Below are 22,656 nucleotides of genomic sequence, written 5' to 3' on the forward strand. Positions count from 1 at the left end.
AATACATATAGTCTTTCCTCTGCATCTTTTTACACAAAAAGTGTAGCCCGTTTTATGTATTATTTGCAATTGTATAACACACTATTTTAACTTAAGAGATCTTTTTATATTATTACACAGTGTATTTCACATATTTTATAACTGCATAGCACCACATTATATGGCTATATTACAAATTCTTACAAATTTATGAAAATTTGGTTGTTTCCAATCTCTTGCTATTACAACATTACAATTACTAAACCTGTATATTAGCAAGCATATCTGTAGTATAAATCCCTGGAAGTGGGATTGTTATGTCAAAGCTTCATCCTCTAAACAGATCCTTATAACACAGCTCCCAACAGCAGGAAGTTCCCTTGCCAACAATGTGTTACCAAATGTTTTGATCTTTCCCACTGAGAGGTGAAAATGATGTCTCCGTGCAGTATTTTTAAACTTTTTATTGAAATATAACACACGCATAAAAAGTGTGCAAACATGTATCTAAATGAATTGTCATAAGTGAACACATAAACACCCACGTGACCACCCTGGGTAAGAAACAGACATTTCCTACACCTACAAGTTTCCTGCACGCCTCCTCCCAATCACTACTCCTCTTGCTCTTCCTCAAAGGCAATCACTGTCATGACTACCCACAGATTAGTTTTGCTTGTTTTGATTTATAAAAATGGAATCATACAATTCCTTCATGTTTGGTTACTTTGCTTCAACATATTTATAAGGTTGATCTACATTTTGTATGGTAGCTGTAATCTGTCCATTTTCACTCCTCTATAATATTTCACTGTATGAATATACTGTACTTCATCTATTCTGTTATTGAACATTTGAACTGTTTATGGTTTGGGGCTGATACAAATAACACTGCAACGAACATTCTTGTACCTTTTTGTACGTTTTTGCACACAGTTTGGGCAGGGGATTATGTATCTGGGAGACAATGTCGGTGTTTCAAAGTAGTTGCATCAATTTATATTCTGAGCCTAGTGTATAACAAGCTCTCTGTACTCCACATATTTCCTAATGCTTATTATATTCAATCTTTTAAATTTTATATCAAAATGTGACTACTGATATCAGTGTGGTTAATTTGTATTCCCCTATTTTAATAAGATTGAGGGCCTTTGTATATGTTTACTGGCTACTTGGATACCCTCTACTCTGCAGTACCTGTTCAAATTTCTTGACCATTTTATACTTTAGACATAAACCTTTTTCAGTCATTGCAAATATATTACCCTATGATTGTCTTTTGATACTTTTAATGGTCTTTTAATGACCCAACGTTTTTAATTTTAATGCAGTCCACTAGATCAATCTTTCCTTTGTGGTTAGTGCTTTTTGTGTCTTATTTAAAATTATCTTTCCCTACCTCAAGGTCATGAAGTTATTCTCCTACATTATCTTCTCACAGTGTTACTGTTTTACATTTAGGTCAAAAGCCTACAATGTATTGACTGATTCTGGACATGCTGTCTGAGGTACAGATCAAATTTTACTTTTTTCCCCAAGTGATTATCCAATGGACTCAGCACTATCTGTTAAAAAGACTGTATCTTTCACCCATTGCTTTACAGTGTTACTTTGGTCATAAATCAAGTGTCTATTGTATGTATGCATGGGTTCTTTCTATGCTATTTTATTCTATTGGTCTATCTCTCTACCCTTACACCAATGCCTCGATATCTTAATTACTGTAGTTTTATCATAAATCATGCTATCCTGCAGTCTTCCCATTATGGTCTTTAAGATTGTTTTGACTTTTCTCAGTCTAGGAGTTTAACTTTCAGAATTAAAACAAACAAACAAAAATCAAACCACTTCAGTTTTGAGTATATTCTCCTGATCTATAAATCAATGTTGCTTTCAACAGTGTTTAGTTTTTTGGGGCGCCTGGGTTTGTTAAGCGTCCGACTTCGGCTCAGGTCATAATCTCACAATTCATGGGTTCCAGTCCCACAATGGGCTCTGTGCTGACAGCTCAGAGCCTGGAGCCTGCTTTGGGTTCTGTGTCTCCCTCTCTCTCTGCCCCTCCCCCCACCTCTCTCTCATGCACGCGCACGCGCGCGCGCACACACACACACACACACTTTCTCTCTCTCTCTCAAAAAAATATTAAAAAAACAATGTTTAGTTTTTTGTGTAAGTCTGGCACATATCTTGTTATGTTTACTCCCTGCTAGTGAAAATTTTTAGTGCTATTTTGTCTTTTAAAAAAAAATCCCATTTTTTTACTGCTTATTACTAGCATTTCATTGCATCTTTATTTTATATTTTCTTCTATTTTGAGTGAGATTAAGCATCTCCGTGTATTTAAAATCTATTCACGTTTCCTCTTCATCTTCTTTGCTTTTTTTCCTGTTTATGAGAAACTCTTAATGTATTAAGGAAATTAGCCCTTGTGATACACAAAAATGTGCAAACATTTTCAAACTAAGGAAGTTTGAAGATGATGTAAAAAGTGGGTTTATAATTTAATAGCTATTCATAGTTACTGTTTCATATCACTTACCATTTTTTTTCTCTTGTCGGATGATATTATGACATTCTGCATGTAAGAACTGTAAGTGGTCTGCTACCATTCGTTGCTGACATTCATGAATCACTTTAGTATATGAACTTGGATGCAAGTATTTTCGACATCGAATTTCTTCATCTTTTAATCTACCTAGAACCTTTAGAAATATATTCTTATAGTCATGACCTACTATGAGGAAAAACCTGTTATCAGTAAGTAACTTAGGTAGCCTCAATTTAATGGCTCAATTAAATATGGCCAGGTAACAAATAAGGATTATATAACCAACGTAAGTCCACATTCCATAAATGATTTCAATTTTTTATTTAGGCTACTAGCTATCACCTACATTTCACCAAAATCTTATGAATAAGAACTAATAAAGTTAAGTGGTCTACATTTTGTCTTCATTTTAAAGGCAAGTTAATATGCAACAGGAAAAGTGGGTAAAAATTATTACAAAATAAAACAGGTGGTTACTTTATGAATATTTAACTATCAAACTAAAAAATAATTTACATCAACTGGATCAAGTTGATTAATCTAATTATTTTATATTGGTTCCTCTTATAAAATGTAAGTGTAAACAGTATGTACATTAATTATCACATTAAAGATTTCATTAAAATTTCTGACAGTCAAATATAGTCTTAGTTAAATATGTCAATCAATATCTTTAGTAAAGCTTATCCTATATAAGAAACATTGGGCTACAAACAATATACTGATTAATATTAATAAGAACCAGCTAATAAAGATAATAGCTAGAGAATCTGGCTAATTTCTACCTCAAAACAAAACTGCATTTGCAATAAAAATCATGCTAGCATAGTATAGACTTTGAAAATACCCTGCAATGCAAAGCTATATAACTAGAGTTTTTGAACTTAACAGGTCCCAGAGAACCATGTATAGTTAAGCCTTTAGGGAGTACTACTGATTTGTCTGGGCATAATTAGATAATACTGGGGGGAGGGAGTGCCTGGTGGCTCAGTTGGTTAAGCATCCAAGTCTTGGTTTCAGCTCAAGTCATGATTTCATGGTTTAGAGACTGAGTCACGCTGATAGCATGCAGCCTGCTTGGGATTTACTCTCTCCTTCTCCCTCTGCCCCTCCCCTGCTCACACTCTCTCTCTCTCTCTTAAAGTAAACAAACAAAACTTAAAAAAAAAAGAAGCTAATACTGGGATGAAAGGTGATGTTGAGAGGGGAAATAAGACATCATTCCTGGATATCTCTCAGATACCTTTTGATGAAAATGAGGTAAAGATGGAAGAGAGATTCATGGTCCTATCTTTGCCACCCTGTGGAACCAGGAGTTCAGGGCAGACACAGAAACCAAAGGTAGCCAAAAAAGTATCCAGACTAAAAGATGATGGGGCATCTGGGTGGCTCTGCTGGTTAAGCGTCGACTCTTGATTTCAGCTCAAGTGATCTCATGCTTGTGAGATCAAGCTGCACATAGGGCTCCAGGCTCTGTGCTGGGCATGGAGCCTGCTTAAGATTCTCTTTCTTCCTCTTCCTCTGCCCCTCCCTGCTCATTCATGTGCATATGTGTGAACTGTCTCTCTCTCAAAAAAAAAAAAAATAATAATAATAATAATAGCTTATAAGATGTTTATAGCACATATTTAATCAATGAAGACAGTCATTTTGGTCAGTAAGTTTTTCTTTCAAAACAAAAATATCCCTTAAAAGGATTATGCCTATTAATCATTATAGTGCACTGTAAGTGACTTTAGTGTTTATGGGTTAACTAAATGCAACAGGAATTAGAGTCTGGAGGTGAGGAAGGATGAGTAAAGGAAAAAAAAAAAAAATGACAATCGGGAGAAGGGTACGTATCAAGAGGAAGGTAGACAAGAGTGGAGTATCTCCATGCAAGGCTTCAAATAGTTACAAAATCACTTATAGCTGGGGAGAAAAGGCCAAAACTACAGGTAAAATACAGAAAGAGAAGTAGGACGGCTACATTAGTCTGTAAATTAAATGAACTACTTTTATATATGCTATTTCCCAAACATAATTTCCAAAGGCCATCCTTTTTACAGTTTGGGATATAATTTACTTATTGTATGATTTACCCATTTAAAATATAATTCAATTGTTTGGGTGTATTACATTATTAGTGTTTTCAAAATTGTGGTAAAATATATATAACATAAAATATGTCACTTTAACCACTTTTTGACTGTGTTCAGTGGCATTAATTACATTCACAGTGTTGTGCAACTATTTCTAAAACTTTTTCACCACACTGAACAAAAACTCTTTAACCATTAAACAATAACTCTCTATTCTCTCCTCCTCCCAGTAACATCTCAACAACTTTCTGTCTCCATTAATTTATCTATTCTAGATATCCCACATTCTAGACAGTGTATGGTTCTACATAAGAGAAAATACAGTATTTTTGCCAAGGGCCTCCTTGTAAACCAAATGTAACAAGGAGTGTACGTATCACTGATATTCTGTGCATACTTTTCAGGATTGGACCTAGAACCCTTAACAAGAGTCTAAGATGCAAAAAGGGCTTGGAGCTAAGAATCACTGACTTAATGTAACCTCTTAATAGATGGAGAAAAATGTCCCAGAGGCTTACTCAAGGTGCCAGAGCTAGTGACAACAGCAGGAAGAGAATAAAAGAGCTCAGACTTCTAGACCTGGGCTTTGTGGAATATATAATGTATCAGTAAGTACTGCTTTTTCTTAACCTGTCATCTATGGAGGCCAGTCTATAATTATTCCACTTATAATACGTTATTTTTCTTGGCTAAACAAACTAACAGATATCATCCTATAATAAAGTGCTTGAAATTCAGTACAGCAAATGAAAAAACCTGGCTAAAAATTTAATACATCTTATATGATGGCTGACTTTATAACTATTCCTTTACCAAGAAAATACACATACAGTTTTAAATATGGTAATCAATAAATGTTGGTTTAAGGATTAATTAAAGTTTCTTCTGGAGCTTTTACTCAGTCTTCCAAAAGTTGAACAGACCCAAAGAGTAACCTATCCAAATATCTAGAATTATTATATTTTTCCTTATTTTCACTTCCATTTTAAAGAAGAAAAGATAAAAACCCACATACCTCGCTTCTATGTTTATCCTATGCCTTAAACTTATCTACTAAGCGTAAATATAGTTTATCCTTTAGCCAAGACTGTGAATATTAATTTTAAAGGCAAGCAAATCAAGCAATCAGGATTTATCAAAAAGCATCAACCATGATGAAAATTGGATAGCACTTTTTCTCATGGAAAATGCCACAGCAAGAACAATGATTTATCAATAGGAATTGCACATTAATTATAACCCAGAGTAATGATCAAACAAATAAAAGCTTTTTCCACTTTCTTAATTAAGAAAACAAATGTTAAATAAAACCATGCCTGACATATAAGAGATGATGCATTTAACATAATATGCTCTTTCTTACCTTTTCCATATACTGTGAGCAGTTTGATTCTTGTAATAAATTTGAAGCTTCTTGTTTGTAATATTCTCCTGTTTCAGTCAGAAAGGGAGACTCAAAGATTTCCTGATAAAACTAAATAAATCAATTAAAATTTAATTAAAAAATTAGAACAAGTAATTTAAAAAAATTAAAGGTCTGATTATGTTTTTAAAGGAGGCTTTTTACCTTTAAGGGGAATTTTTTCTTATACTGTTCAACATGAACAAAGGAGTTAATAACCCCATGGATTACTTTCTGGTTTGGGTCTTCTCCACCACGATCACTAAAACAAGGTATAACAAAAAATATTGAGAATACAATTATCTATGGAAAAATAGCAAAGAATGCCAAAATATGGCTGTTAATATTCTATTGGTCTAATCAATTTATAAAGCATTTTAAAGGTCAATGCATGCTTGATGCTTAAAAATAATTTTTTTCATATCATAGCTGAATTAATATTTATGATAGTTAATGTAGTCATTAGATGTCATTTCAATAAATGAGAAAAGTGTTAATTGTAAACACTACATTGATACTTGGATGATACTACTTTCATTTTAGAGCAGACATGAGGCCATCAATTCAAGACTTTTAATACTGATGGTTAAAAATATTTGAACTTGACTTGCCACAAACTGTTACTAGAGGATTTGGTCAGAATTCAGTCTGGACCATTACAAGTATGCCCATAATAATCTGACAGTACATATAAACTCTATATATTATTACTCCCTGAAGGGACTAATAGGTGCTATTCTCTAAGAGATCTGCCACTGAGTTGCTTCCCATGCAAACACAAAGGTTTTTGGAAATTTTAGACATTTAGTGAGATATGTTTCAGTATTTCTATATCCCTTTACAGCTGCAAAGGAATCTAAAATCACCTCAATTATTCATGTGACATTTGGTAAGTTCCTACTTAGCCAAGGCACTATTTGTGATGCAAGTTTTATTTATCAAAAAGTTGTTTTTAATGTTCATTTACTTTTGAGAGAGAGAGAGACAGAGCACGAGCGGGGGTAGGGCAGAGAGAGAGGGAAACACAGAATCTGAAGCAGGCTCCAGGCTCCGAGCTGTCAGCACAGAGCCCGACGCAGGGCTCGAACTCATGAACCGTGAGATCACGCCCTGAGCTGAAGTTGGACACTCAAGCAACTGAGCCACCCAGGCGCCCCTAAGATGCAAGTTTTAAACATGGTAACAAGTGTAGGTGAATGTCAGGCTTTCTAATTACAGAAAGAGAAAATGAAATAGAAAAAAATAGTTTGCCTAAAGCCACAGACCAACAGTCTGGCCCAAAGTTGGGAGTTTCTGACTCCAGTACTAATGCTCAAATCAAACCATTATGTGGTCAAAGGTTTACCTTCCTCCTGGCAATCTTTCACCTCACTTTAAAATGTCTTTTTTTTTCCTCTGAGTTAATATTTATTTTACAGAGAGAACAACAGAAAATACATGATCACCATTCCATCATAAAAATATCTTGTTCTTTACAGTAGGATAAAAAGACTTTCTAACATTTTTGAAAAGTGTTGAGGCAATGATGTTTACATATTAGTGTCCCTCCTTGCCTCTGCATCTCTCTAATACTCTTTCATTCTTTCTTTAATTATCTGGATAGTCTAGGGGAAGGTTTTTGTACTTGAACAAATATAGGTATAATAATTCTGTCAGTTATAAAATCTCAGATACAAAATCTACATTTTGATATTACTAACAAAAGCAATGAGTTCCTATAATGTCACATATACTGCTCTGCTCACCTTCTATCAGTTCCTTCCTAAATCCAAATTAAATCTGGTGAAATAATGATCTAACCTATCTCATCTATTTGGAACACACCAGATTTTTTTTCTTTTAACTTTGCCTAGGGCCAAATAAAAATCAGTCAAGAATGAGAAACGTCTGAATTTTTGGAAAATTAGACTACTAAAATTCTTTTCATGACCAAAGTCTATTCTCCCTGCTCAGCACCAGGAAAACTTCCACTCCTGATATTCTCAGCACTCTTGCCATTTGTTTCTGATCCCAAAAGGCCCAGGTAAGCTGGAATTGGGTAACACACTGTCTAGAAGAAACACAGATATTCCCAGTGCTTAATAACTAAGTTGTCCTCCCTAAAAAGGTAACAGTTGAATTCAGAAACTCTTAGGCATAATTATTCAATCTTTAAGATCACCACACACTTTTATAACCATACAAAACATTATAAATATACAGTATTTCTATTAGGCTGACAGATAATGAAAATAAACTGAAATGATACCAAGTTAGTAATACACAAAAGCACTGACTAAATTGGTCATCTGAATAAACTCTAGTTTTCATCTAAGAACCTGGTCCCAAGAGATAAACCCTGAGAAAAGAAATAAATTTTTAGAAATATTGCTAATTATTTTATCTTAACAGGACTGTGTGGCAAATGCCTACAAAAGTCATAATGAAATTACCAACATAATGAAACCAATCAGCTGAGATGATAGGTACCAAAAGGAATATTTAGCATAGACCTTAAGACCAGGATTTTAGAGTCAGGCTGCCTGGGTTTGAGTTCTGGCTGCATTAATATGTCACCTTGGGCAGGTACTTCTTAACCTTTTGGTACTCACTCAGATCTCCTCTTCTGTAAAGTGGGGATAATAAAAGTACCTACACCTCATGGCTGTGAGGATGTGGTAAAGATTAAGCATAATGCTAGAAAGCATGTAACACAGTGCTTGGTATAGGAATAAACAATTAATAAATACCACCTATTATTTTAAGTACTGATAGGAACAAAATGGAAGCATTTTTAATATATTAGAGAAGAGAATAAAGAGACCAAAAAAGCACTGATTGTCATTTTAAAATCAAAGCTTTTAAAGCCTATGAAATGAACTTTTAACTCAAACAGCAGACCAAATTTGTGACAGTCACCAAAAGTTAGGCTGGAACGCTCAAAAGTCTTGATACTGATATATGACAAGGGGTACATTAATCTCTTAGTGAAACCTTCCCTTTACCCGTATGTTTAAATGAAAGTAGCGTTCCAGCAAACTAAATGCAGTCCCCTGTCCCTACTGTAAATCTGGGAAATGACAGGAAGGTTAATTTTTAGTACCCCATTGTTGGTGGTAGCCCTTGGACTTAAAGAAATTGAAAAAAGATGGAAAGAAGACAGGACAGTGTGGGAAAATAAAACTATATGCAAAAATGCACAAGAGAATGAAATGCTACAAGGAGAGGATGGGAAGGGAGTAGAGGAAGACAGGCAAAGAAGTGTCAGACACCGAAAGCTGGACAGCACAGAAAGTTGATAAAACCATCCAGGACATGAGGAGCAAGAGTCAGTCTCTGAAGCAAGACGAGTCGCAGCTCTGTGTGTGTGACCCTCTGGGGCGGTAAGCGGGGCATGAGAGGCAGCAGAGCTCAAGAAGGGAAACCGCTGCAACCAGAAGACTTGCTGCGGCCCTCACCTGAGAACACCTTCTAGTTTCCCCTATTCCCACCCGAGAAAGGCAATGGGAAATCGAGGAAATGTTTTACCTTCAAACTGGCAAGATTTCCTAACAGCAAGTATTGCTGAATGGCAGAGAAACAGGCATTCTCACATTCTGCTTGTGGAAGAACAAGCGCATCAGAGGGCAAACTGGCAAAATTCTAAATGCATGTACTCTATGGCTCCAAACAAACATCTGCATTCATGCACGATAAAAAGCGAGAGTTGGATTAGTGGGTAAACTGGAAACAACCTAATATACACCATGAGAAGGGTTTAATAAAATGAGGTAGGACCATATTAAATAAATACTAAGTAACAGTTTAAAAAGAATGTGGTATATACTAACAGAAAAATTATCAAGATATATAATTGAATAAAAAAAGTTAGTATGTACATCATTTATGATTTTAAAAAGTTAGAAAAAATCACATAAAAAAGAAAACAATCTCTGTATTGTACTTATTTCTGTATGTAAACATAAAAAGACCTAGGAAAAGGTTTGCAAAGACACTTAAGCAAATAATAACAGGGATTATTACCTCTGGGAAGAGAAAGCCTAAGAAAAGGATCTGGAACATTCAAAGTTTTTCAAGAATGTATGTACCACTTGTGTATTAAAACTAAGTTTTTCATTGAGTAGCTAATTACATGGTCCAGGGAAGAAAATGTACAAGGTGAGTCTGGCACATCCTGACACACTAGGTAACAAGAAAGGTTGCAAGGATGACTAGGATCTTCTCAAAAAGACCATGGTGCCACCTAACCAAATGCAAGCAATTTAAACTTTAGTAAAACACCACAATGAATAGAAACAAATCAAATGTATTTAGGTCTATAAGATCATCATAATATACTGGGGAATAAGGCTAATTGGTCACTTTCTGAGGATAACAACAACCCAACTCATTATCTTGACAAATGGGTAAAGAACAAACTAAGCAGTTATTTTACCCTTCCTATATGAACTTCACCATTGGGTAACCAAATAGTAGACGAAGGGAAGCATGTCTTTATAAAATTACTGCTTCCAGGTAGGAGTTAAAACAAAATGATAGAAATAGAGTGACAGTTTTATAAACCTCATTAAACAAAAGATGTCAGTATTCAGCATCAGTGGTTGCTTATATCCAAAACAAGTGAAAAAACAGACATTATGAAAGAACAAAGTATCTATAGTTTCATCCGAGGGAACCAAGGAGTCTGCCAATTTGCAGGAAATAAAGAGGACAAAGGAACATTTTTTGGATGGACAAAACTAAACTCTTACAGAGTCTAGGAATATACACGTGGGTGATAAAATCATAAGAAATAGAAGAAAGGAACTACCTTACAAGTCAGCATAAAGGTAACTTTTGCATAAAGGAAGGGATGGGACACATACAAAGGTTTCAGGGGTGGCTGGCATGGTTCTATTTCTTGACTTGGGTGGTAATAACAAGAATATTCACTTTATAATAATTCATTAGGCTGTACAATTGTGTTGTGCAGTTTTCTGTATCTTTTAATTTACATTTAAAAAGTTAAATAACGCACACACAGCAAAATCCCCCCAAATACAAAAGAAAACTGATATAACAATATTAATATGTGCCAGAATAAAGAAAAAGAGCACAAGATATATGATGTTACAACAATAAAAATAATTAACCATGAAGATAATAATCCTGATATTTACTCAACTAACAAACAGAGATTCAAAATGTATGAAACAAAAACTATTAATTGCAAGGAAAAAAGTCAATAAATCTAAAACTGAGCTGGGAAATTTTAAAATACATTTTTCAGAAACTCTGAGATTCAAAAGAATAAAGACTGAGTTAGATTTTTGTCTTTATCTAAGACTGTATTTTTCCCTCAATGAAGTCTCCAGGGTCTAAACAACTAATAAATAAAAATGACAAACACATGGATGCATCAGAGAAAGCATACATCAGCCATACCAGGCTATGTTACAAAGTGTTCCAAATTCAAAGAGGAGAATTTCATTTCAATTTTTGCTTTTGTTCACAGAGTACTCAACACTAAAAAGTTAACTACAGAATTACTGGGGAAAAGAAATGCAACTCTGAATCCTTCTAACATTAAAAACTCAGGGTTTTCAATGGTATCCTTAAGTATCTAAGTAATTCCTTTTATACGCATTTAAAAATATATTTCCTTTTTATAATTTCATATATCCAATTTTAACTTTAAGTAAAACTAAAGTCCTTGCAGAAAATTTATTTCACAATATTTATTTTCCATATTTATGCTTGCCTCTTTATATATTACTGAAAATATTCAAATTCTTATACTATAACATTTGGATCCATGAAGTTACACTATTTTATTTATTAAAATTATAAACAACTTTAGGTTGTTACTGCACTGAAAGTCCCAGTTGGCAATTCTACTATATTAATATGAAAGATAGATAAATTACCATATGAACAAAATTACTTCTATCTTTCTAAGTGAAGTAAATACTGAAAAATATGCAATATACAATCTATGGTTACATCATGTGTTTTCTTCCTTATATATATATATGAAGGAGCACCTTTACTTAAAAATTCTACAACCTACATTCCACTTTTAAACCCAGTATTTCTCTGAAACACTTTTCTTCAAAATGAATGAAACTGTGATTATTCCTATAGTGTTTACATAGCTCAAGAGAAGCCATCTTTATAAGAATACAATTAAGCTGAAAGAGTTCAGTCCCAATTTATATCTTAAAAGCAGATGATGCATGATCTTTAAGCCATCAGCTCCTCCTTTTCTCCTTTTACATCATTTTACATTGCTGTCTTTTCTGTCTGTCCTTTTAAACCTTCTTCTTGTCTTTCCTGCAGAGATCCCACTTCACCCAACTGAAAAGTCATGAAATTCTAACTATAGTTTACTAAGTATTTCAGCATTCATGCTCCGTAAGAATCCTCACTTAGTGGAACATACTGATTTCACAAGGAAAAATCTTCCATTAGTCTGACAGGTAACTTTACTTCTTCAAACGCTGAGATGGGCCTCAATTTTCTGAAATCTTCAAAGAAGTTACCTCAGGACTAGAAATATTATGATCTATATATTTTTCTTATAATATGGGAAATGTAAGACAATTGCATGTGAGATCACATACAAAAATTCCTAGGCTCATGTGTGGTGGTAGGGCATAAAATATACCTAATACACATAACCAAACTTACATTAAGAAGTAATCTTTTCTTTAAAGATAGCAACCAAATTAATTCTTTTACTGATGAGTATAATACTACACAGCTGAAAGGGGGGAAAAAGTGTATTACTCTGCTTTAAAAAAAATTATAATCATTATAAAATTAACTGAGGTAGAGATTATCTAACCCAAATTGTAGGAAAGAGCAATCACATTAGTATCAGATAACTACCTATGTGGCAGAAGCAAGCATTTTTAGCTAAAGGACAGTGTTAAAAATCATAGGGCCAAAAAAAAAAAAAAAAGAAATGTAGACAGCTGCTGGAACACAGTTTCAAAGTACCAGTATCTGGTATGGTGAATATCTAAGAGCAAACATGCTACTAAGTATTTAAGAATTAGGAAAGACATGTTTTTATCTTTTATCATTGTGATAAAAATAATCTTTCAGACTACATTAAATAATTTTAGTATTAAGTAAGACCCATCTACAGAAGAAGGAAACGAGTTCTATCTGTCAAGGATTGCTGGTTCGTTAGCATTCTCTACTCTGAAGTTTTTTAACGTATAATCTTCTCTTTACTTCTGTGCATTGTTTTCAAACTATGTTTCCTAGTGCTCTCAGCAATTTACCAGTCTCTTGTCAAAGTCTCTTGTGTTATTGTCATCCTGTTTATGACAGTTGCTTTCTTATTTAAATCTAATTAGACCTCATATAAAACCATATACTGGAAAACAGAAATTTCAAGTTGAAAGGGGCCTCCAAAGGTCAGCTGATACAACCTTCCCTATTTCACAGGAATCCAATGAAGTAATTTATTCAGGAAACAGAATTATAAAAGAAATTGGAATGCCCTGATTTCCAATCTGTCTGTTGTTCATACAAATTATTTAGAGAGGGTTGCTTAAAATTTAAAAGGAGGTGGGGGGAGGGGCAAGAATCTAGACCTAAGGAATCAAGGAAGATTAAGACTATGTAGGCTGAGAATCATTTTTCTGAAAACATCTATAAATACTTTCTCAAGAGTTTGGGAAGTAAAAAAGCATAACCCCCAAGGATGAAAAAAAAACTGATCCAACCAAAAGGCGTTTCAACCTGTTAAATCCATTACAGATTTGAAGAATAACAGATAATGTTAACTGAATTCATAAGAAGTGTTAAAAGGTTAAGCTGTCTTGACAAGCTTTACATAAGAACCTGTTTAATGAAAAATACCTACACAAACTGGATTGCTTTAAGGAGTTATTATAAAAAGTTTTCACTTGGATATTAATTTTACTGAATACTTATTGTACCTTATTATGCCTCAGGGAGTGTAGTAAATACTTTACATAAAGCATCTCATTTCATCTCAACAACAGCAATATAAAATGGGTATTGTTAACACTCTCTTTTAATAACTTGATTTAGACAAAATTCTTTTGGCATCAAGGGAAAAATAGCTGGCAGCTAAATCACAGAAGTGTGTAAAAATATTCCCTAGGGAACAAGTTACTCCACTCTGGTATTTTAAAAACTTGTAATTTTCAATCAATTTTCACTTTATTTTACTTCTTACTCCTAATCGCTCTTTTTAAAAAGTAAATTTCATCATCTGCAGTAGGAAGTATGGGCAGTAATTCAACTATTTCTTATGCTTTTAAAAATTATTAATGGAGCTCTAACACAGGTCTACAATAAGCTAGGTAAATTATTAATGTCTTTATTTTCTTTAACTAAGATTACCAGATACGAAACAATGCTTAAATATCAGGAATTCTACATACTGTCTTACATTAGGAACCCTTCCTCAACCTCCACACTATATAATCATATCTCAGCTGAACGAATACACAGATTCCTGTAAAAAAAGCCAAAACTTTGGTTAGATTTTAAAGTGTCCCTCTCACCAAAGATTCTATATACATTTCAGTCCAATCTAAAAACAGTCTTGTCTCCCAGAAGGAGGAAAGAAAAGAAAAATAAGAATGGGATAATAAAAGAGAAAGAAAGATACAACAGGGAAGATCAACTGAGACAAAACTGATTCTTTGAAAAAAAAAATCCAACAAAATACACAAATCTCTAGTAAAAGTCCTCAAGAAAAGATACATGCAAGCAATATTATGAGTGAAGACATCACTCCAGATGGGAATTAAAAGGAAAATAAAATACCAAGTGACTAAAGTTAGTATCACAAGTAAAAAAAAGAAAGTATTGTTGATATACTCTACTCTTTGATATTATATGATGAGAAGGGCATATATATCACCATGTGGAATTCCTCCTCCAAACCCATAATCTCAATCTGACCCAACATCACAGAAATCAAAGTTGACAGACATACTACAAAATACCTGATCACTAATTTTTTAAAAAAAGTGTCAATTCATGAGAGACAATGGAAGACTAAAAATATCTCCACCAAGTAGAAGAGACCAAGAGAGACATGACAGCTAAATACAATGTTGTGATTTAGACTGGATCCTGGAGCAGAATCAGTGAAAAACTGAGAAAGTACAAATACAATCTGTAGTTAACAGTTTTATACTAACGTTCATAAATATACCATGGGTTGTGAGATGGTAATATTAGGAAAAGAGGAGTATACAGGAACTTTCTGTATTGGCTTTGCAACTCTTCTATAAATTTAAAGCTCTTTCAAATAACAACTTTTTTAAAGTAAATACTGTCAACAACTACTTCCAAAAATTCTGAAAAAATAACTCACAACGGACTCAGAAGAAATAAATATCTGACTACTGAAAAAACTACAGGCAGTGTAAAAAATTCTGAGACAACTGTTTTGGGATCCAGCACTCTAAGATTTGGCAAAAGCGGGAGATTGGAAAGATGGCAGAGTAGGAGGATAGTGAGCTCACCTCATCTCATGGACACACCAAGTCAACAACTACATCTACACAATTCTGAAAATAATCTGAAGACTGGCAGAACAAATCTTCCACAACTAGTTGTAGAGGAAGCCACATCAAAAAAAAGTGTGAGAAGGGGTGCCTGGGCAGCTCAGTTGGTGAAGCTTCTGACCTCAGCTCAGATCATGTTCTGGGTTGATGGGCTCGAGCTCTACATCGGGCTCTCTGCTGTCAGCTCAGACCCTGCTTTGGATCCTCTGTCTCCCTCTCTCTCTGCTCCTCCCCCTTTCTCACTCTCTGTCTGTCAAAATAAATAAATAAAAACATTTAAAAAAAAAAAAAAAGATGCGAGAGACAGAAATGCAGTCAGGAACCAAACCCTAAGCAACTAACCACAAGTGGGAGGGATATCACAAACAAGAAGGTGTGAGGGGATTAGACCCTACACCACGGACCTCCAGCCCTGGGGACCCACACTGATAAGATGAGTCCCCATAATGTATGGCTTTGAAAATCATCTGGCTTAATTTCAGGAGCATTAAAAACCAGCAGAGCTTAACGCCCGGAGGCCTGGAGGGCAATAGGAAACCGAGTCCTTGCCCTTAAAGAACCAGCACACTAAATAACTTGGCAGAGACACAGCACAGAAATAGCAGTTTGGGGGTGCCTGGATGGCTCAGTTGGTTAAGCATCCGACCTCAGCTCAAGTCATGACCTCATGGCTCATGAGTTCAAGCTCTGTGTCGTGCTCTGTGGTGATAGCTCAGAGCCTGGAGCCTGCTTCCGATTCTGTGTCTCCTTCTCTCTCTACCCCTCTCCCGCCTGCACTGTCTCTCTCTCAAAAATAAACAAACATTAAAAAAAAAAAAACAGTTTGAAGGTGCTTGGGGTATATGTGAAGATTTACTGACTAATCTTAGAATATGTTGACGGGGCAGGGATCTGCAGGAGACTTCTCCAGGAGCTAAAGTGTTGGTGGGTGCCATTTCTCTTCTCCCTGATCTATATAATTGGACACAGTTCTAACACTCTCCCATCTACACTGCTACCACAGCTGGTCCTCACCACCCCAGTGTTCTCCTACTGACCTGCTCCACCCAAGAAACCCATCTCAGCAGACATCCTTCCAAAGTGGCTCTTGCCCTGTCACAATACCATACACTAGCTCATCCGCAGTTCCGGCAGCCAGGCCTCTTAGCTGGCTGCACATGGAGCAAGCCCTTGTTCTTCAGTATGCTAACAGTGGTGGCAGAGACTAACTGCAGACAGCTAGGGTGAGTGCTGGCCCCAAATACCAGTTAGCCCAGGCAGTTAACAGCTGGGCCTCTCAACAGTGTGGGGAACAAATCCTGTCCAGTGTCCCAACAGCAGGCAAAGTAGGTTACTGTAGACAGTTGGGCTGAAGGCCAGTCCCATCTACCACCATGTCCACAGCAACTGTGGCTCAGCCACAACAGGAAGGCCCATGCAGCTTACACAGGGGACACCAATGGAGCACCTGGTTTTGCTGACGAGGGGGGATTGTGCTGCAGGGCAATACAGGACTTCTTCTACACAAGTCTACTACTTTCAAGACCAAGCGACACAGCTAACCTACTATATACAGAAACAGAGAGATTTAGACAAAATAAGAAGGCAGAGGAATATGCCTCAAATGAAAGAACAAGACAAAATAACAGAAAAAGAGCTAAATAAAATGAAATATTTCTCATAAAGAGTTCAAAGTAATGGTCATTATGATACCTGACTTGAGAGAAGAGTGGATTAATTCAGTGAGAACTGCAACAAAGATACAAAATATTAAAAAGAGTTGAAGAACACAATTAGCTGAAATAAAAAATGTACTAGAGGGAATCAACAGCAGATGAGAAAATGCAGGAATGGATCAGTGATCTGGAAGACAGGGTAATGGAAAGCAATCAAGCTGAACAGCAAAGACAAGACAAAACAAAACAAACCTAAAAAAGAGAGAGACAGAGAGAGAAAGAGAGAGAGAAAGAAAAAAAAAAGAATAAAAAATAAGAATAGGTAAGAATAGGTAAGAATAGGTTAAAAGAACTCTGCAACATCATCAAGAGTAATAATTTCTGTATGACAGGGATCCCAGAAAAAGAAGGAAGAAGAGGTTGGAGAATTTATTTAAAGAAACAACAGCTGAAAATTTCCCTAATCTGAGAAAGAAAACAAACATTCAGGTCCAGGAAGTATAGACAACTCTTAACAAGACAAACCCAAGGATGCCCACACCAAGACACGTAATAACTAAAATGGCAAAAGTAATGACAAAGAGAGAATTTTAAAAGCAGCAAGAGAAAACAGTTATATACAAGGGAAATACTATAAGACTATCAGCTGATTTTTCAGCAGAAACTTTGCAGGCCAGAAGAAAGTGGTACAAGATGTTCAAAGTACTGACAGGAAAAAAACCTACAACCAAGAATACTCTACCTGACAAGGTTATCATTCAGAATTGAAGGAGAGACAAAGAGATTCCCTAGACAAACAGAAGTTAAAACTTATCACCAGTAACCCAGCCTTACAAGAAATGTTTAAAGGGAGTTCATTAAGTGGAAAGAAAATAAAGGTATTTAATTTCACATCAATTTAAAAGCAATTATATCTGCAAAAATCAGTCAAGAGATAAATTTAAAAGATGTAAAATATGCTATCATATAAGTAAAATGTGGAGGGAAGGAGTAGAAATTTAATGATTTCACAATGTATTCAAAATTGAGCAACCATCAACTTAATATAGCCTGCTATACACATAAGATATATATGACCCCAATGGTAACCAGAAATCAAACACCTATAGTAGAGACACAAAAAATAAAGAGGACAGAATCTAAGCATAACACTAAAGCAAGCCATCAAACCACAAGGGAAGAGAGTGAGAAAAGAAGAACAGAAAAGAACTACAAAAATAATCAGAAAACAACAAACAAAATAATATTTAATAAGTACATACTTATCAGTAATTACTTTAAATATTTATGGACTAAATACTCCAATCAAAAGATGTAGGGTAACTAAATGGATAAAAAACCAAGACCCATCTATATGCTGCCTACAAGACTCACTTCAGATCTAAAGACACATCATACAGAGTAAAAGTGAAGGGATGGAAAAAAACATTCTATGCAAATGGAAGTGAAAAAAAAGGCTGGAATATAAATACATATATCAGACACAATAGACTTTAAAACAAAGACTGTAGCAAGAGACAAAGAAAATCAGTATATAATGATAAAGGGATCCATCCAACAGGAGAACAGAACAAGTGTAAATATCTATGCATCCAACATATGAGCACCTAAATATAGAAAGCAAATATTAACACACATAATAGGAGAAATTGACAGTAATACATTAATAGTAAGGAACTTTAACACTCCACTTATATCAGTTGTTAGATCATCCAAACAGAAAATCAATAAAGAAACAATGGCTTTGAACAACCCCTTAGACCAGATAGATGGACCTAACAAGATACATATAGAACATTCCATCCACAAACAGCAGAATACATATTCTTTTCACATGCATATAGAACATTCTCCGGGACTGATCACATGTTAAGCCACAAAACAAGTGTCAATGAATTTAAGAAGACTGAAATCATATCAAGCATCTTTACCAACCACATAGTATGAAACTAGAAATCAATTACAAGGAAAAAAACACTAGGAAAAAACACAAATACATGGAGGCTAAACAACATGCTACTAAACAATCAATGGGTCAACAAATAAATCAAAGAGGAACTCAAAAAATTCATGGAGACAAATGAAAATAATAGTCCAAAATCTTTGGGACACAGCAAAGCAGTTCTGAGAGAGACATATACGTTCATACAAGCCTATCTCAAGAAACAAGAAAAATATCAAATAATCAAACCTTACACCGAAAGCAACTAGAAAAATATGAACAAACTAAGCCTAATGTTAGTAGAAGGAAGAAAATAATAAAAATTAGAGGGGCGCCTGGGTGGCTCAGTTGGTTGGGTATTTGACTTTTGTTTTCGGTTCAGGTCATGATCTCATGGTTTGTGAGTTGGAGCCCCACACTGGGCTCTGTGCTGACAGTGCAGAGCCTGCTTAGAGTTCTCTTTCTACCTCTCTCACTGCCCCTCTCCTGCTTGCTCATGCTCTCTCTCTCTGTCTCAAAATAAATAATTTAAACAAAAAGAAAATAATAAAGATTAGAGCAGAAGTAACTGGAGACTAAAGAAAAAACAAGAAAACACCAATGAAATCAAAAGCTGGTTCTTTGAAATATGAACACAACTGATAAACATTTAGCCAGACTCATACAAAAAAAAAGGGGGGGGGTGCTCAAATAAATAAAATCAGAAATGAAGGAGGAGAGATAACAACCCATACCAGAGAAATACAAAGAATAAGAAACTACCACTAACAATTACATGCCAATAAACTAGACAACCTAGAAGAAATGGATAAATTTCTAGAAACATACAATCTCCTAAACGGAATCAGGAAGAAATAGAAAATTTGACCAGACCAATTACTAGTAATGATAATGAATTGGTAATCGAAAAACTCCCAACAAACAAAAAATCCAGGACCAGATGGCTTCCCAGGCAAATTCTACCAAACATTTAAAGAAGACTTAACAATGATCCTTCTCATACTATTCCAAGAAATAGAAGAGGAGGGAACACTCCAAATTCATTCTACAAAGTCAGCATTACCCTGACATCAAACCAAGACAATCACTAAAAAACAAAACAAAAACAAAAAGAACAAAACAAAAACTACAGTCTAATATCCCTGATTAACACAGATGCAAATATCCTCAACAAAGTATTAGCAAACCACATTCAACAATGCATTAAAAGGACCATTCAACACAATCAAGTAGGATTTATTCCAGAGATGCAAGAGTGGTTCAGTATTCATGAATCAATCGATGTGATACCTTACATTAACAAGAGGAAGGATAAAAACTATATGATCATCATAACAGAGAAAAAGCATCTGACAAAATACAACATCCATTCATGATAAAAGCTCCCGACAGGGGCAACTGAGTGGCTCAGTAGGTTAAGTGTCAGACTCTTTGATTTCAGCTCAGGTCATGATCTCACAGTTCGTAGGTTCTAGCCCCACATTGGGCTCTGTGCTGACAGCATGGAGCCTGCTTGGGATTCTCTCTCTCTCCCCTCTCTGCCCCTCCTCTGCTGTCTCTCTCTCTCAAAAATAAATTAATAAACATTTAGTAATAAAAAAACAAAAAACCCGACAAAGTGATTTAGAGAAAACATACCTCAGTATAATAAAGGCCATATATGAAAAACCCACAGCTAACATCATATTCAATGGTGAAAACCTGAAAGCTTTTCTTCTAAGATCAGGAACAAGATAAAAATGTCCACTCTTACAACTTTCATTCAACATAGTACTGAAGTCCTAGCTGCAGCAATCAAACAAAAAAAAGAAATAAAAGGCATCCCAATTGGTAAGAAAGAAGTAAAACTGTCACTATTTGCAGATTAGGAACAAGACAAAAATGTCTACTTTCACAACTTTCATTCAACATAGCACTGGAAATCCTAGCTGCAGCAATCACACACAAAAAAGAAATAAAAGGCATCCAGATTGGTAAGAAAGAAGTAAAACTGTCACTATTTGCAGATGATATGATACTATATACAGAAACTAAAAATCCCACCAAAAAACTATTAGAACTAATAAATGAATTTAGTAGGCTTGCAGGATATAAAATTAATATACAGAAATGTGTTTTATATACACTAATAACACAGAAAGAAATTTAAATTTTTTTTTGAAGTTTCTTTTTGACAGAGAAAGACAGAATGCGAGAGAGGGGGTGGGGGGTGCAGAGACAAAGACAGGGAAATACAAAATCTGAAGCAAGCTCCAGGCTCTGAGCTGTCAGCACTGACCCCAACAACCCTGACGCGGGGCTCAAACTCATGGACCGTGAGATCATGACCTGAGCAGAAGTCGGACGCTTATTTAACCAACTGAGCCAACCAGGCGCCCCAAGAAATTTTTTAAAATTTCTACTTGTAACTATACCAAAAAGTATAAGATGTCTAGAAATAAATTAACCAAGGAAGTGAAAAACCTATACTCTGAAAACTGTAAGATATTGATGAAAAGAACTTAAAATGACATAAACAATGTTCATGGATTGAATAAATCACTACTGTTAAAATGTCCATACTACCCAAAAGGAATCTACCAATTCAATGCAATCACTACCAAAATACCAATAGCAGTTTTCACAGAACTAGAATAAGTAATCCTAAAATTTGTATGGAACCACAAAAAACCTCGAATAGTCAGAGTGATCTTGAGAAAGAACAAAGCTGGAGGTATCACAAACCCAGATTTCAAGATATACTACAAAGCTGTAGTAATCCAAATAGTATGGTACAAAAACAGCCATATAGGGCAATAGAACACAATAGAGAGCCCATGCTTCTATGGTCAATTTATCTATGACAAAGGAGGCTAGAATATACAATGGGGAAAAGATGGTGTCTTCAATAAATGGTGTTGGGAAAACTGGACAGCTACATGCAAATAAATGAAACTGGGACCAGTTTCTTTTACCATACACAAGAATAAAATCAAAATGGCTTAAAGACCTAAATGTGAGAGGCACCTGGATGGCTCAGTTGGCTAAGCATCTGACTTTTTGGCTCAGGTCATGATCTCACAGTTCATGAGTCTGAGCCCTACGTCAGGCTCTGTGCTGCCAGCTCAGAACCTGGAGCCTGCTTTGGATTCTGTATCTCCCTCTCTCCGTCTCCCACTCGTCCTCTGTCTCTCTGTCTCAAATATAAAATAAACATTTAAAAATTTCTTAAAAAAAAAAAAGACTTAAATATGAGACCTGAAATGATGAAACTCCTAAAAGAAAACACAGGTGGTATCACTGTTAACAATATATTTATGGATATGTATCCTCAGGCAAGGGAAACAAAAGCAGTAAGAAACTATTGGGACAACACCAAAATAAAAAGCTTTTGCACAGCAAAGGAGACCATCAACAAAACAAAAAGGCAACCCAGTGAATGGGAGAAGTATTTACAAATGATATATCCAAGAAAGGATGATATCTAGAATACATCAAGAACTTCTACAACTCAACACAAAAAACCCAAAAAATCCAATTAAAAAACAG

At 35.1% G+C, this 22,656-nt stretch overlaps 1 protein-coding gene across 7 annotated transcripts in view; it reads right to left on the reverse strand.

The window, feature by feature from the left end:
* Nucleotides 1-22,656, reverse strand: part of CUL2 (cullin 2) — a 156,937-nt gene that overhangs the window by 21,990 nt on the left and 112,291 nt on the right. For all 7 annotated transcript variants that reach the window (XM_047866153.1, XM_047866154.1, XM_047866150.1 and 4 more), the window contains 3 exons: nt 6,176-6,272; nt 5,972-6,082; nt 2,519-2,681 (listed from right to left, as the gene is read on the reverse strand). In XM_047866153.1, coding sequence (XP_047722109.1) covers nt 2,519-2,681; nt 5,972-6,082; nt 6,176-6,272 — 371 coding nt within the window. The remainder of the gene's footprint in view (nt 1-2,518; nt 2,682-5,971; nt 6,083-6,175; nt 6,273-22,656) is intronic.

This window comes from Prionailurus viverrinus, chromosome B4 (genome assembly GCF_022837055.1).
Source record: "Prionailurus viverrinus isolate Anna chromosome B4, UM_Priviv_1.0, whole genome shotgun sequence".
In the NCBI taxonomy this organism is placed as follows: domain Eukaryota; kingdom Metazoa; phylum Chordata; class Mammalia; order Carnivora; family Felidae; genus Prionailurus; species Prionailurus viverrinus.